This window comes from Hypomesus transpacificus, unplaced genomic scaffold (genome assembly GCF_021917145.1).
Source record: "Hypomesus transpacificus isolate Combined female unplaced genomic scaffold, fHypTra1 scaffold_297, whole genome shotgun sequence".
Lineage (NCBI taxonomy): Eukaryota > Metazoa > Chordata > Actinopteri > Osmeriformes > Osmeridae > Hypomesus > Hypomesus transpacificus.
The window spans coordinates 234-16,670 of NW_025813824.1; the positions used below are offsets into that span (position 1 = coordinate 234).

General features: G+C 49.8%; 2 protein-coding genes across 2 annotated transcripts; both read left to right on the forward strand.

The window, feature by feature from the left end:
• The first annotated feature begins 354 nt into the window (after nucleotides 1-354).
• On the forward strand, nucleotides 355-7,885 carry rgs8 (regulator of G protein signaling 8). Its single transcript, XM_047015291.1, has 5 exons — nucleotides 355-450; nucleotides 4,806-4,916; nucleotides 5,317-5,378; nucleotides 7,345-7,511; nucleotides 7,691-7,885. Exons 2-5 carry the CDS (start codon nucleotides 4,816-4,818, stop codon nucleotides 7,883-7,885), a joined length of 525 nt encoding a protein of 174 aa, XP_046871247.1. The 5' UTR covers nucleotides 355-450; nucleotides 4,806-4,815.
• A 5,555-nt stretch (nucleotides 7,886-13,440) lies between these two features.
• LOC124463544 (regulator of G-protein signaling 5-like) lies at nucleotides 13,441-15,810 on the forward strand. Its single transcript, XM_047015288.1, has 5 exons — nucleotides 13,441-13,526; nucleotides 13,769-13,852; nucleotides 13,964-14,025; nucleotides 14,568-14,734; nucleotides 15,005-15,810. Exons 1-5 carry the CDS (start codon nucleotides 13,483-13,485, stop codon nucleotides 15,215-15,217), a joined length of 570 nt encoding a protein of 189 aa, XP_046871244.1. The 5' UTR covers nucleotides 13,441-13,482; the 3' UTR covers nucleotides 15,218-15,810.
• Nucleotides 15,811-16,437: the final 627 nt, after the last annotated feature.

The following is a 16,437-nucleotide window of genomic DNA, read 5'->3' on the forward strand; positions in this document are numbered from 1 at the left end:
AGACACACATCTGCGCATCATCTCCATCGCGACCACGTGGCAAGGAGCTTGGGTTGTCCTTAGACGCTTTGACGCACCCACAACACTCCTCCCCTTCCTTTCGGTTTCCTCCCCCCTCCCCCTCCCTCCCTCCCCCTCTCTCCCCCTCCCCCTCGCTCCCTCCCTCCCTCCGTCGTCTCTGTTTCTCTCTCCGCCACGTTTTTCACAGCGAGGAGCTTGCCGCCTCACTCCCACTCCCTGGTTACAGACGCTGTGCATGTCTCCACACCAGAGAGCTGTTACCATTGCCTAGGACACGCATCACATCATCCTCCTCCCCCCCCCCCCCCCCCCCCCCCCACACACACACACACGCACACACCATCGCTGGATAAACCGGAGCCTGCTCCTTCTGAAAGGCACGTTTGGGAGAGAGAGAGACCTCCTGCGCGCTCAAACACCAGGCTGAAGGTAATGGATCCATATTCATATCACTGATTTGCGAGTCTGCAACATGAGGCAGCTTTTGTTCGGTGAGGCTGGGATCTGAAGGAGAATCTGTGTTTCTGTCGGGGTTGAGAATGAATACTAATATTGTGGTTTGGTCCGATATCTGGACAGAAGAGATTTTTTCTATGTTGTTTTATGCTGAATTTAGAGGTTTCTTCATACTTAAAGGAACATAAACAGATTGTGGTCAATCGTGATAAACATTAACTGCTTTTACACGGTGCATAAAATGTGACCATTATGTGTACAATTCCAAAGAAAACTGTTGTATGAGCATGTATTTGTATGTTATACAAACATATATTTTGGATGGTTTTATCTTTTAATCATTTGTAGTTATTTATTTTACCTCCAAAAAGTTATGCTGTTGGTGTGCCAGTGTACGTATATGTCTGTGCAGTAAACCACATAGGCAGAAAGGGAAATCAATCACCGCCCTTCTCTCCTGCCCTCATACCACAACCCCAGGGGTTTATTGAGCCCTGTAAATGTCAGGCCGTGGATGTTCCACAGATGGAGAGGAGCTTAGAAGCCCCCACACACACACACCACCCACGCTGTCTTCCTCCCCGGCTCATCAGGTCATCCTTTCAGTCTCCGGTCCACGGCGACAAACTCCCTTTCGTTCCTCACGGTCCGTCCATCACTGGGTCGGCAAACCCCCGATTTCGCTTCTGCCGTCGCAGAAGTCTAACGCCACCGACATGAAGCGGGGTGACTGCGGCCGTTGGCGCGAGCGTGTTTGTTGTGTGTGCGTGCGAGCCGTGAGGACCTGTGTTGACATGGGGGGTGGTCTTCTCTGGGGCGGTTTTAACACGAGACAAACTGTACCGCACTGTACACAATCGCAGAGACGCTGGTGCAAAAGCGAGAAGGTTAGCTGCCTGGGCCACCGAAGCTTTCAACTCAATTTGTTTTGGTGGCTTGTAACCTCACGGGAGGGGGTTTTGACAAGAATATCTCCCAAATACATTGATTTCATAAGTCTAATGGCTGGAGGAATAGATTAAAACAAGACGAAACCTTCCTCATCGTAATCCACAGAGGAAAGAGGTCAATCACATCTCTACACTAGGCCACCCAATTCGGATAAACCCGCATCTGGGTTGAAACTAAAATGCTATATGAATTCCACGAATCCAGTTATGAAACAAACCCAGCCTTGCACAATGTGCCCCATCATACGTTATTCATTCATCTTATAGATTTCTCCAAAGCGACACGCAAAAAGTGCATAATTAATGGCAGAAAATCAAGGAGAGAATACATAGTTCGAAGGGTATTTCGGTGGGTTGGAACCCAGGCCGTGCTGTAAACAGCGTGTACAACGTGGCACTGAGCAACCTGAACAGCGGTCCTGTCCTGACTGCAACATCGCGAACAATTCCGTCAATTGCCGTTCACGAGACTTCACCAGAGACACGACCGATTCCAACGTGGCCACTCGAAGCATCCGTCTGCTTGAAATAGACCGTTCAGCTCTCCGGGGTCGTCGAGCGTGGCCATGAGAAGCCTCTCCCTGACAGGATGTGAAAGGTGCCTTGGGGAAAGTCAGTTGTTGTTTGACCTTGGCTGGCCACACGAGGTCCGGGTGGCCCGCCACACCGATACCACTGTCCGTCTCTCAGAGGTGAGACATGGGGGGGGGGTGCAGGGAACAGGTGTCCGTAGAAGACATTGTTTGTGTCAAACGGACAGGGAGATTGGAGGGGAGGAGGCGGAGGGATGGAGAGTGGGATGGATGGATGGAGAGATGCATGGAGAGAGGGATGGAGACAGGGATGGAGAGTGGGAGGCTGAGAAGACAGAAGAGAGAGTGCAAGATGGAGCTGGCTGAGTCACGTTTGGCCTTCCGGATGTGCCAGGCAGGCAGTGAGACAGGCAGGCAGGCAGGCAGTGAGACAGGCAGGCAGGCAGGCAGTGAGACAGGCAGGCAGACAGTGAGACAGGCAGGCAGGCAGTGAGACAGGCAGGCAGGCAGTGAGACAAGCATGCAGGCAGACAGACAGTGAGACAGTCAGGCAGGCAGACAGACAGTGAGACAGGCAGGCAGGCGGGCGGGCACGCAGGCTGACAGACAGACAGACAGACAGACCCAGGAGGTCTGACCTGCCCAGAAACAAGATCACAGACGGTCAACCAGAGTCCTGACCAGCCAGAAATAACCCAAACAAAGATGGCTCCCCCCCTCCTCCCCCCCTCCTCCCCCTGGCCTCCCCCTGGCCTCCCCCTCCTCTCCTCGCCCCCGCCCCCTCCTGGTGGAATCGGCACATCAGATGGCCCTCAGTGTGCTACACAGCTTCCACGGGAAGCCTCAGACCGCTGACAGGGACTCTTCAGAGGTTCGCTTCAGATCGCAGGCTCACGTGCGCAGCGCACGCTGCAGCAGCGTGCACACTCACAGGCGCGGAGCCTGTTGAGATGCAGCCATGGTGATGCTGCGTATGCGAAACACCATCTGGTAGCATGGGGCAGGTTATTTTCTACACGTGTAACTCCATTTGATGGAAAAGTAGGGAAATATGACTGCAAGGGAGCAGTGAGTGGTGTGACCATGTGACCAAATCAGCCTGTCTAGACCATGTTGCCATGCCACCATGGACCATGTGACCAGCTTTTCTGTGTTTGACCCATGCTACCATACTATTGAGCATGCCAGCTAAATATTTTGTATGTCCCAATACAAAGTCTGTCAAGTGCAATCTGGCCAAAGTACCAGGATGCAAACTGGGATGGATGTCAGAGCAAGGGGTCAAAGTTCAAGGCGCAATGTTCTGACAAAGTAATGTGTCCCAATTGTATGCATTCTGCAGTCGCACTTTGTAAGGCCAGCTGCAGTACTTAGAAACTAAAAACGAATACAGCCTGAGATGCAGGGCTTATCAAGACCATGTGACCATGTGATCATGTGACCATGCAACCAAATGATCGCATGACCACTCATGACGACTGTATTCGCGCCACTGCTCATCCCACAATGCATAGCAGCACGCGCTGGCCAGAGACACACTGCGGCACGGGCACATCTCCCATCTCAGTAGCTCCAACTTCAAAAGAGGGCAAGGGGGAAAGTGGAAACACTGCAATGCGCCAAAGCAAACTTCAAAGGGGTTTTCTCCGACGCAGCACTTACACAGTTCTCATCCCATGCAGACTCTCCTTCAAGCACTTTGAGCTGCAATGCTTGTATGAAAAGTGCTTTATAAATAAAGTCTTACTTACTTACTTCAGGGGGAAAAGGGAGGGGGAAGGTTTTCTTTTTTTTTTTTTTGCTTTTTTTTTCTGTGTGTGTGTGTGCGGGGGGGGGGGGGGGGGGGGGGGGGGGGGTAACAATTCTGAAGGCAACTTTGCTTTTCTGGAATGCTAAATTTAGCAACCTCCCTTAGGATACAACGCTGCTGCCTGACTGAATAGAACATGAACTGGCCGACTCCAACTGACTACATAGATCTGTCAGGAAACGTTATAAATAGCTCGGCACGTGTTTGCACCCAATGGGTGCTGGGGATTCAGCCCTCAGCCGTTAAACCGACCGAAAAGTACCGTTGGGCCCTGAAAACCGCAACAGACCGCAGACTGCTGAATGGCTTTAGACGGATGTGGGTCACTGGAAAAGTAAAGAATGGAAGAAAAAACACATTTGGAAGCACGGAATGTATGTCATGTGTTACACCTGCAGTCGTTGTGTACAATCAGGCACTCGAATCCACGCACGCGCGCATGCACGCACGTGAACGCTTGTTATCCTTGTGTACACACACACACGCTCACACACACACACACATACCATAACAATGTGCTGTGCTGAGAGGGAATCCAGAGGGGCACGTCTGGAGAGCTCGCTCGTCTGAGAGATGAGCAACACCATTCATTCTAAGTGCTTCCAGTGGATGATGAACAGAGCATCTCGGGCAATGTTCCCAATTCCCCGTGAAAGACACCCGACGTTCTGCCACGACGCCTCCTCGAGTCCGACAGGCCGGAGGAAAAACACGCGCTGCGCCTTTAAAACAATTGACTTGCTAAGTGGGCGTACTAATCGTCGGACAGATGGATGGCTCTTTCTGTTCCTCCAGTTCTCTCTCGGAGGTTGGCGTGCGCGAGGGCTCCACTCGCAGGGCACGTGTTCCCCCAAGCTCTCTCCATCCTCTCCCCGACAGCCGTCGGAACGCTCTCTCTCCTGGCTGAGCCCTGCAAGGCGCTGAGGTGGTTTACTGACTCCTCAGCAGACACCTGACCCTCCTTCCTCTCCTCCTCCTCCTCCCTTTCCCTCCTCTGTCTCCCTCCCCCTTCTCCCCCTCCGCCATCCTCTACAGGAGTTGAACCATGAAGACCAGACTGGGCTGCCTGTCCAATAAGTCGGACTCCTACAGCGACTTCAGCGAGTTCCTTCCCCCGGCTCAGGAGACCTCGGCCAGGTGTATCAAGTGAGTGAACCTTCCGGAAACATGGAGATGAGAGGCTGTGTTTTGCATGTTTCATGCAGGAAATGATGCATTATTCAGTCCGCTGACAACAGGCCATTTTTACTGCTACCGTTCCTGTTGTTGTCAATGAAATATTCATGTGTTCATCTGGCTTTTATCCAAAGCAACAAAGAGTTTCGGGGGTATTTGAACCAATAAATTCATTAAATCTGTTTTTGTCCCTCTCCTCCTCTCTCTCCTTCTCTCTCTCCTCCCTCCTCTCCTCCTCTTTCTCCTCCTCCCTCTCCTCCCTCCTCTTTCTCCCTCTCCTCCTTTCTCTCCTCCCTCTTCTACTCCTCCCTCTCCTCCTTTCTCTCCTCCTCCCTCTCCACCTCTCTCTCCTCTACCCTCTCTCCATTAGGCTGTCGACAGACGAGGTCGTCCGATGGTCTGATTCCTTTGACGTCCTGCTTTCGCACAAATGTAAGTCTTTGTTTAGCTGACTCTCAAAACACGACCTTGGTCTAAAACATGACCTTGGCCATTCTGAGGCAGGGCCAGGGAGAAGCATCTTAAATTGAGAATGCAGAGGACGGTGGGGAGGAGAGGATGGTGAGGGCGGGAGGGGTTGTTGACGACAGCCAGTGCCCTCATTTTGGTGACCTTGTTGAACAGACCACTCAAATATCTTTTCATCCTGCCTGTGTCTCTCTCCATCCTCTTCGCTGCCCTGTTAACTCTCTAGAACTAATTCAGCTCTGCTAATGGATACAGCCAGAGACTCTCTGAGTCACACAGTTGACAGTGACCTTGTCACACACACACACTCACCACGCTCCCTCTCTCTTTCTCACACACACACACACACACTCATCTCTCCCTCTCACAGACACACATCTCTCCTACACACATACACACACTCACTTCTCTGTCACACACACAAACACACACACACATCTATCTGTCACACACACACACAAGATCTGAGACTGGGTGACATCTATGAGAACAGCCTGTCTGTGTTCCCTTGTCCATAAGTCACACCAGAGGACCAATTCAGAGCACTACAAATAGCTCCGAAAGCTTGGCACATGACTTGAAGCAGGAAATTAGCCTTCTGACTGTCGAGGACAGCAGACGCGGCCAACCATTAGAGTTGAGTCCTCCTGCATAAACTTCCTGTTGGCTCTCGTTTCTGTGTCGGAGTTTGCCAGGACCAGTAAACATTGATGAGAATATCAAATGACAAATGGCCAAGTCCGCTACCTGGACGCTACGACAGTGCAGCAGTAACATGTCCATTGCACCCTGTCGGTGACCTGTTTCTGAGGTGGATCTGAAAGGGCTTTGTCCTCGGGGAAAGAGGATGGAATTGTTCTTTCCCTTCTCCCACAAAACAGAAACCACTTCCCCCTGCTTCCAGAGGAAGGAGGGACGCGTGTCACGGCGTCATGCTGACGTCGTGGCTCTGCCAGAATAGAGCCTCTTTTCAAAATCAGGTAATTGTACTTGACGATCACACTGTAACGGCTGCGGGCGGCACCTGGGATAGGCTGCTCATCTCCCTCCGAGGAGACGGAGTCACAGGATGTTCTGGAAGCTCTCCTCGCGCGCGAGAGGGCACCCGCGTGTCAGGCTTCCGATCGAGCGGACAAAAGGATCTCACCAGCGCGCGTGTGCGCACTCAAATACATACCGACTCACGCACTCTGACACGCACAAGCACACGCTCAAGCACTCAGGCACACATACACGCACTCCGACATACAGTCCCCACTGAAAAAAACACTCCGACCCACACAGACACACACACAGTGATGGCTTAATCATTGTGTAAAGGACATGACCGGGATTGAAAGAGGACGGCTTGTTCCCTCGAGGCGACAGGGGCTCAGACAGTGTGAGCCATGTTGACGAGGGCTCAGTCTGATTGCACTCTCAAGTCCCTCTCTCTCTCTCTCTTTGTCTCTCTATCTCTCTCTCTCTCCCTCTCTCTCTCTCACGCTGCTTCCGGACTAATGTAACACAAACACGGCGAAGGAGGAAGGGAACAGGTCAACATGACACGGACAATAAAATAACTTTACCCCCCGTTTGTCTGCAACACTGAACACAATGATCATTTCTCTTGACTGCCGAAGGCTCAGTGGGGGTCCCTGAGTGGACAAGTGTTGATGTTGTGATTCCTGTGATGTCAGAGAAATGCATCGGAGCAAACGTCAGCCTAGGGTAAATATCCAGTCGTTATCTTCCGCTAATTCATCTGAATGAGTTGCTTTTAGCGCAGAGAAAGGAGCAGTTTTAAGAGGGGAGGACCGTAGTATGCTTCGCCCGGAAATTGGGAGTTGGGCGATGCAAATCTTGTTTCCGGAATATTTCTGTTGTTGTTGTTATTATTATTGTCGACTCCTCTCACTGTCAGGGCCTCGTTTGTTGTTTGTTGTCGCAGACGGCCTCACTGCCTTCCGCGCTTTCCTCAAGACGGAGTTCAGCGATGAGAACATCGAGTTCTGGATGGCCTGCGAAGATTACAAGAAGATCAAGAGCTCGGCCAAGCTGGTGTCGAGGGCCAATAAGATCTACCGGGAGTTCATCGACGTCAAGGCTCCAAGAGAGGTGTGTTGAGTGTTTGTTTGTTTGTGTTACAAAATCATTGTAGATTTACTTGACCAACACCACTGAAATTTGAGATTGCCCATCTTGCATGCCATGCGCCCATCCTAGTCAGGAAGACTGCGTCTCGACTTTGCAGCAACTGCCGACCTCCGATGATTAAAGATGATCATTCCTTCCAGGTCAACATCGACTGCAGGACCCGTGAGGTGACCAGGCAGTGTTTGGAGGAGCCCAACTCCTCCAGCCTGAACGACATCCAGGCCAAGGTGTACAGCCTGATGGAGAAAGACTCGTACCCGCGCTTCCTCAGGTCGAGGATGTACCAGGACATCCTCAACAACACACGCTCACACTGCCAACGGAGGTCCGTGTGACCCCCCAACCCCCCCCCCCCCCCCCCCCCCCCCCCCCCCCCCCCCCCCCCCCCGGGACGACATCCTGCCAGGCCCACCCTTCACGCTCCCCTCACCGCCCCCCCGCCCCCCACCCCCCCCCCCCCCGGGACAACATCCTGCCAGGCCTGCCCTCCACGCTCCCCACTCCATGTTTGTGTCTTGGGATGTAAGGGGGAAGGGTAGTTGTCATGTACATTTTTGATGGTGAATGCTTATTTCCCTTTAAAGCACCATTTTAGGGGCTGGGGGGGGAGGGGGGGAAGGGGCAGGCAGGTTGGGGGCTAGCAGGGTTGGGGCTCTGGGGGGGGGGGGGGGGGGGGGGGGGCTTAGACATGATAGTGTGTGTGTTTACTAAGAGGCTAGAGGGCACCCCATCTTGTTAAAACGGGGTCTGGCTCGTTTGCACTTGGAGAAGGACAAACCCCGTGACCTTGTCCTGTGTTGACTCGTACGGGTTCACGAGATGCTGTTGATGTTTCTGTGGATCTTCCATGACCCCTGACAGTAGACGGCCGCTTTTGCTAATCAGAAATATACTGCATGTCAATGGACACAATATCATTATTTTTAGATGACAAAGACATATTTGTTTACTGTGTGAATAGGACTGTGTGCTTTGAGAGAATTGTTAACTGTTCATTGTTAACTAGCCAAATAGAAAACTAGATAATAGAAACTATGGATTATTGAAGCGAAATTGAAAACGTTCGTACATCTGCAAATGTATTTGTTGCTTTTAATATTATTAATTAATATGATAAAAAAAAATTAAAAAATAAGCTGTAATGTGTGACTTATGTAATATCACTGGAAATACATTGAAAAGACTGAATACAGAAACTGATTAGCTGTGGTAGCTTGAATGTAATTTTCTTGGAGATGAGTAAAAAAAAGAAAAACTGTTATTTCCTCTCCCTTTATCCTCACACAAGAGCGAAAGAGCGGCTATACAGGAAGGAAGGAAAGACGTCGCGAAACTCATAAAAAGAAAAATTCTCGCTTGTTTGTCGAGGTTTATTTCTTGGTCCCCGGCAAGAAAGACGTAAAACATTTATGTTTAAAGTGTCTTTCCGTCTGCATCAGCCAGAGAAGTTGTTTAGGGAACTTTGTCCTTTGAAAATCTGGGACAAGAGACCCTAGTCTCACAGAAAATGTAACACTTAAGGCTGTGAATTACTACAGGGATGAAATTCAATGGGAATATAGGCCAACATCCTGTCCTGCAGACATAGCACCCACGTAATATGGGCCAGCAGATCGACAGAGAATCATCTGTGGGAATCATTGCTGCCGAGGTCTCTGTTCATCAGGAAAATGATCGTAAGAGGATAAGGATGATCTTTTAATAAAGACGAGGGGGTCATGCAAGGGATAGCAGCTTGATGTCTTTCCTTCTTGTCAATTATTGGTCTTGTGTGCACCAGGACAGTTCACGGTATGCCTCAGGGACCCTGGAAAATCGAATATAGTTACATACATGATACACATACATGAACACACTGGGACACGGGGGGAAAACCGCAGTCAAGGCAACAAACGTGTCACGTGGAATTATATAAACATGCTGTCCGTGTCTGTCTGTCTGTTTGTCTGGCTCTCTTTCTCTCTCTGCTCTCCTCCAGCTTCTGCGACACGCCCGCCTTTGTTTGCACGCCAATACAAAACGTTTTACATCTGAAAGAAAAAAAGATGTAGTCATATACCATTGTCCCTTTGACGAGACACAGTGAGTGGGGAGTGAGAATTTCGCAAAGGGTCATGGCTCAGGGGAGCTGTAGAGTGACTGCTGTTCAAGCAGACACAGCCAAGGAAGCATCTGTTGGCTTGGGACTCATTCTGCCTAACACACACATACACACACACGCTCAAACAAGTAAGGTTCTGGTCACAGCTAGCTGAAATAAAAAGGTTTACGGTAACTGACTCCTGTTCAACAAACAACACAACAGAGAGAAAATACAAAGAAAGTACAGATGCAGACCCTCCTCTCAAAGGTTGCACAACCTCGTCGACACATCAAGGATTTCCCAGCCTGATCTGTTGTTGTTGCTGTCGAGGCCTGAATGGAAACGTTTTAATCGGAAATGACTTGAAACTCCACCACCCTTGAATTGGCTGAGAGTCACCTTTCGAAGGCTTTCAAAAACAAACAAACTCGCGAGGTACTGGAGGTGGGCTTGTCAGGTAATCTTCCCCGTGGCATTGAACCGAGGGGTATTCACCGGAAGCACAAACACGCGCAAACACACGCAAACACGTTGGAATAAACACTGCCAGCAGTTCACAAGATGGCAAGGAGAAAGTCTGTTTACAATGGCATGACATCAGCACAGGTTGAATCGAAATACATAATACAGAGAGGAAGTGAGGTAGAGAGGCTAGTCTCACAAGCTGGCCCAGCGTTGAGGTTCAAACCCTGGTGTTGGGTGACTGTCCTTGCCTGCTCCTCTGTTTCCCACGGTGAGCAGCTCTTCACCTGAGTAGCTCCTCTCTCATCCCGCGGGTTAATTTGCTCCCCACAGCTGCGTCCAAATCAAGACGGCTTCTGAAGCCGGATGGGAGCCGGAGGCAGTGACGAGGACGCCTGAGGTGAGGTGGCGAGAGGGCGCCGTGCTTGCTGGCATACGCTTTTTCATTTTCTCCTTTCTTAGTGTGTCTGTGTGTACGCTCCCTGTGTGTGTGTGTGTGTGTGTGTGTGTGTGTGTGTGTGTGTGTGTGTGTGTGTGTGTGTGTGTGTGTGTGTGCGCAAGAGAGAGAGAGTGAGGTGGGGCTGTGAGGAGTGTGTGTCACCAGCTAGCTCTGCTTCAGAGAGAGGAACCAACGAGAGAGCGGATGGAACTTTTGATAACGTTCCGTCATAAACTTGAATGTCACGGGTGGATTTGTGGGCTTTCGCACTCGTAAATTCAAATGCTACCACTTGATAATAAAACCAAATAAATGAATGATATAAAAAGTCCTGTCAGCGGGTTTCCACTCAGGTGATGTCAGAGGAGACCTTGGGACAACACCAAAAGTGAACCAAAATGAGGAGATGGTGAGATAAGGGTTCAGGCCATCCAAAAAGGACAACGTGTCTCCGCGTCTCCCCACATGCTTGCCCCGTGGCCGCCAGCATCTCGGACAAACGAAGCAGCGTCGTAGGAGTGGGCAAATGTGATGAGGAGACCTCTGTCACATCAGAGAGAGAGAGAGAGAGAGAGAGAGAGAGAGAGAGAGAGAGAGAGAGAGAGAGAGAGAGAGAGAGAGAGAGAGAGAGAGAGAGAGAGAGAGAGAGAGTGGGCAGGTGATATAACTAGGGCTCTGTCACATGCAGCAAGCACTTGATCGAGCATTTAATAGAGTGTGTGTGAGAGAAATTATATTTGGTGTTAATTCATGGGAATGAATGCATAAACACTCAGCCAATAGGAATTGTTTGCCAAGAGACAGTGAAATGAGGGTAACTGCTTTTGTAAGTCAGGTTTTATAACATCATGTTATAAATCAGTGACCCAGGAAGTGATCAGAAGGGGTCAGGAAGGGTGTGTTCCATGACGAGGACTCCAGAATCCGTACGGTGTTCAGACTTGTTGGAGATCTTCTCCAAAGTCTTCTTACCTTCTTCAAGTCAGCACTCGGTGGCTGTATATTTGCTGATACACAACAAATCCGCTGCTTCGGGCCTCATGAAAAGGACAGAAAAACGATTGTCTGTCTTTGAATCACCTTGCGTAAGAAGTCCCGGTTGGTTGCTCGGTAGACAAAATCGTTACATCACCTGAGACACCAGATTCTAAAGACTCCCAAGTTTCCGGAGGCCCTATCTCCTTCTAGAACGTACTGTGACACCTTACATAACAATATTGTTACAAACCTGTTTTTATCCCCCTAATTGGAATAGATACAGCATCAGCACCGGACAATTGACATGATGGTGTGTGCGTGTGTGTGTGTGTGTGTGTGCCCCTAGGCTTCTTTGCTAGCCAGACATCGTTTATTCCCTGCTATTAAATCCTAATCGGATGTTCTCTCCAACCCCTAGGAGCACAATGGCTACCTTGCGGTGCGCGGGAGTTGTCCTGGGCTGTGAGTTTGGCACGGTGACTCATCGTACAGTAGCAGTATCTCTCAGCGACTCGTCCTGGTGAAAGGACACCGTGGCGGAGAACAGCAGTACACATCTGTGTGTCCGCGTGTCGTCCATCCAGGAACACAAACACTGCTAGAATCATCGTATGTTTGTTTTTTTGCCAAAGACAGGCTCAATGTGTTTTTTTTTGTTGTTGTTTTTTTACCTGCTCAAAAGTTGTTGGGTCGCACATGAATACCGTGTTTGTTTTGTTTCTGGTGAGCTATTCGTATTCAGATCGATCCTGAGAGTTGAAAGGACTGTTGAGAGGATTATCTGTTATCATAAAAGACAGTTGAAGATAAAAGATCACTGGACTTCTTCCTTGGTTCCATTTGGTCAACTGTCTCCCTTCCGGAGCCTTCTTCAGGCTCCTGAACAGATAACTACCCCCGCCCCCCACCTCCCTTCTGAAACGGATTCTTATTACCCCCAACCTCATTCCTACAATCTGAGTACTGCACTGCCTAGCATAGAATTTGCACATTTGCACTTATTATAACCACCTTGCAACTGCCTACCATCATTGTTTCATTACGTAGGTCAGTGAGTATTGTGTATAATATATTTTAAAATTATTATTATAATTGTATCTTTTATTGTTATTGTTGTCCGCTATTATCTATTTGATCATTAAAAACTGCACTGTTGTAGGTAGCGCAGCGACACAAAACTTTTCATTGTACTTGTATACTTGTGTATCCTGTACATATGACAAAAAACTTGAATGAAATTGTGTGTCTGAGCCACCAACAACACAGATCCAGCATGGACAAATAAAAACTTGCGTCTAACGTGGTTTACAGCGAGGTGTTTTTGGAACTGCCCATCTCAGCTTCCCTGTCATCATGTGTGTGCCCAAGAAATGGGCTTCACTCAGACAACAAATGACAGGCAGGTTTCGGACACAAGCACACAAACACTCACCCCGATGCATGGACAACACACACACACACGCACACACACAGCGGTAAATGAGGAGCAATTAATAATCTAGGCTAGGAGAATAACATGTTTTCAGGCAAAGAGAAAAGATAACAAACAGATCTGTGTTCCCATGTTTGATTTCAGGGACATTGAAAAACAACGGCAGAACATGTCAGAGGCTTTCATCATTTGGTCTCTGTCATTTCCCAGCTTCCCCCCCCCCCAACTCCCCCTCCCACTTATCCTTCTCCATCGTTCACCCCCCGCCCCCCCACCTCCCTCTCCCTCACTCACTGTGCCTATTTTCTCTGCCCCAGTTTACATACAGAGAGAGAGAGAGGGCAAGACTGAGAGAGAGACAGGAGAGAGAAAGAGAGAGCGAGCATGCACAAACAAAGACAGCCTTGTGATTGGCTGTAGATGCTGGTGATGAGTCAGTGGTAGGGGTATATAATCCCTCGAGCAGCTCTCTGTCGGCACGCTCTACTGATCTCTGTCTCCCTACACAGCACCAGACTACCAGCATCCACCAGCTACCATGTGCAAAGGACTAACCTATCTGTCTGTCGCCTGCCTGGAAAGGTATGCTCAACGCTTCCAGGCTATTTGCTAACTTCTTAGCACAGAAAAAAAGTGGCGTTTGGATTTTACTGTTCTATTTTCAATAGATGAGAAGCCTGGCACTGAATTAGACGTTGTGTAACGGAAATTTCTCAGTTAGAAGTTAAAGTGGGTTTTTTTTCTATCAAGGTTCTCCGAAAAAATAGGCTGTCCAAGGACTCTGAATGAATTCATCTGACGTGCAATGTTTTTCTTGTTCACAGGGTAAAGGAACTGAAAGCCAGGTTGGGCAGCATGCTGCAAAAACACGACTGGACTCATGCCAGTAGCAAAGCCGGCAAAGACAGGTAAGGAGAAAAGCCTTAACAGAATGTTCAGCATGTGCGGATTGACAATTTCTCATCTTTGTTATGTTTTGACGTGAATCTTACTGGAACTCTCTCTTCTTTCGTCCACAGTCCTACCCTTGAGGAATGCCTGAGGTGGAGTGAATCTTTCGAAAGGCTCCTGTCGAACAAATGTAAGTCGCAACACACAGAACGGCGCACGCGCTGAACACACCCAAAAACACACCTGCGCACACGCCGAACACACGCCAAGATCCACCTGCAACCATAACGAACACACACCAAGATCCAGGCAGACACTTACTCTACAGTTCACACAAACCCCTCCCCCCCCCAAGTTGGCAACACAACTTAGTCTACACCAGCACGTTGAAAATGCTGCCCACGCCCCAACACTCGCACATTCGACACCGCAAAAGCACCACAGCTACGCCTAAATCAAAGCTTTCTACGCCCAGCATCAAGATGGGGACTGTGGTTCAGGCACGCGCCATCCACTAGACCCCACAGCAGAGAGCACGGGCAGACAGATTCGACACGACACAATCAGTGCTTTAGCCTCTCAAACGTATCCAAATCTCCGCACTCCGCTCGCACACCAACAGGCCACGCAGACACACACACACTGCACACACACACTGCCAAGACCGCCGCACGCCCGACGCACACTCCGCCGTGATTAACCCCTGGCTCCTTCTCTCTCTCCTCTCTTCAGATGGACTGTGTGCCTTCACGGCCTTCCTGGTGTCCGAGTTCAGCGAGGAGAACGTAGCCTTCTACGTGGCCTGCGAGGACTACAGGAAGATCAGGGTTGCTGCCAAGCTCCCTGCCCAAGCCCGGAGCATCTACGACGAGTTCATCGCCTGCGACGCGCCCAAAGAGGTGAGGTTCTAAGCGAACGCAGGAGATTGCATCTCTCCATCCACGCACCACACCACAACTGTCCACCAAACATGGACCTCCCTCGGTTTTGTAGTATCCAAAGTGCATAGGTCTACCAGTAGTCAGAGTCAAGGAACGATCTGTATTTCCCAGGAACTGGGAAAAGTAACCATATCCCAGCTACCAGGCACAGCGCAACGTGAACATCCCTTCCAGTGTCTCCTGCATCGCTGACCCATCCTCTCTCTCTCTCTCTCTCTCCCTCCTCAGGTCAACATTGACCACGAGACCCGTGACATCACCAAAGCCAACCTGCAGGCTCCCTCCGCCTCGTGTTTCGAGCTGGCCCAGCACAAGATCTACACGCTCATGGAGAAGGACTGCTACCCCCGCTTCCTGCGCTCGGCCGCCTACAGGGACATGGCCAGCCAGCTCGCCGCGGGGAGCGGGGCCAAGCAGACACGCCCGGGGAGGAAGGTGTGAGCGCCCCTGAGGGGGAAACCGGCGATGGACGAGATTGAACGCTGTCACCCGAGGGTGGAGTTGAACAAACGACGCACGCGCTGCGATGGATGGCGCCCAGGGCCCGAGGCCTTTTAGGGGCGGGGCAAAGACGCCGAGCTCCTTGCATGCAGGGGCGCAGGAAGCGTGTCGCCCAGTCAGGAAGAAGAGGAGAGGGAGACAACCAATAGAGACTTCTGCAGGAAGTGTTAGAGGATGAAGGATGGACAGACGTCCGTATCCTGCCAGGAGACTCTATGGGGTGTCGAAGACCCCTTTCGGACATGTTCAGGATGGGAGAGGGGTTCTTTGTACTGGTCTTCGCCTGCAAAAGTGTTGCAGAAAGGAATGAACATCTAAAAGAAGATATGAAGAGAAAGTTGTTTCCATATCTCATGTCTTTTTCCACTTCCTCGACACCTCACATGTTGGTTCAGTTGAAATGGAAAAGATGTGTATTTACTTCATGTTATATTTATTTTTAAGATCTTGGTATGTGTTTTCTGAAAAATAAATCAAACAAGCAAACATATGCATGCCCTGGCATGCTTTTTTTACTTGAAACACGTTGATTGTCAATTTATTGGAACAATAAATTATTTCAGACTTCTCAGAGAGTGTACTTATTTTATTAACGGGGAGTTAGCCTTTCTAATTACACTGTTTATGGAGTTCTTCACTTCAAATTTGGCTAAGGCACAGAAGATATCGATCCAGCTCCACACACACCACACTGCTGCAGTAACTTGCAGGGTATAAATCCAACCAATGGACGAGCTGTAAATAATTCAAACGCACACGCACTGTAGTAGGATAAAGGTGAAGAGGACGACAACATCATCTGCCACCGAATTCACACGACTGAACACAGAACTACCCTATCCACGCGTCTACACTAGCATCCCTTGAAATGGGCTTCAGTAGAATAATGCGGTGCATTCATTCGAAGCAAATCTATTTTGAGAAGTGGAAATCAGACGAAGCCACATTAGGCCGGATGCGACTGTTGCTATGTACTTCATCATTAGTTGGCTATTCAGCACTTCCTGGGACCGGATGATTGTGATGACTGTGACGATGAGTGCGCCAGCTCATTCCTTATCATCACCGTGTCGCATCGATTCTGTTCAGTCAGCCCGCTCTGTAGCTTGGGGAAGTTGCAGGCACAGGTGCACTGATTCGGGTCTCCACGGAAACGCAGT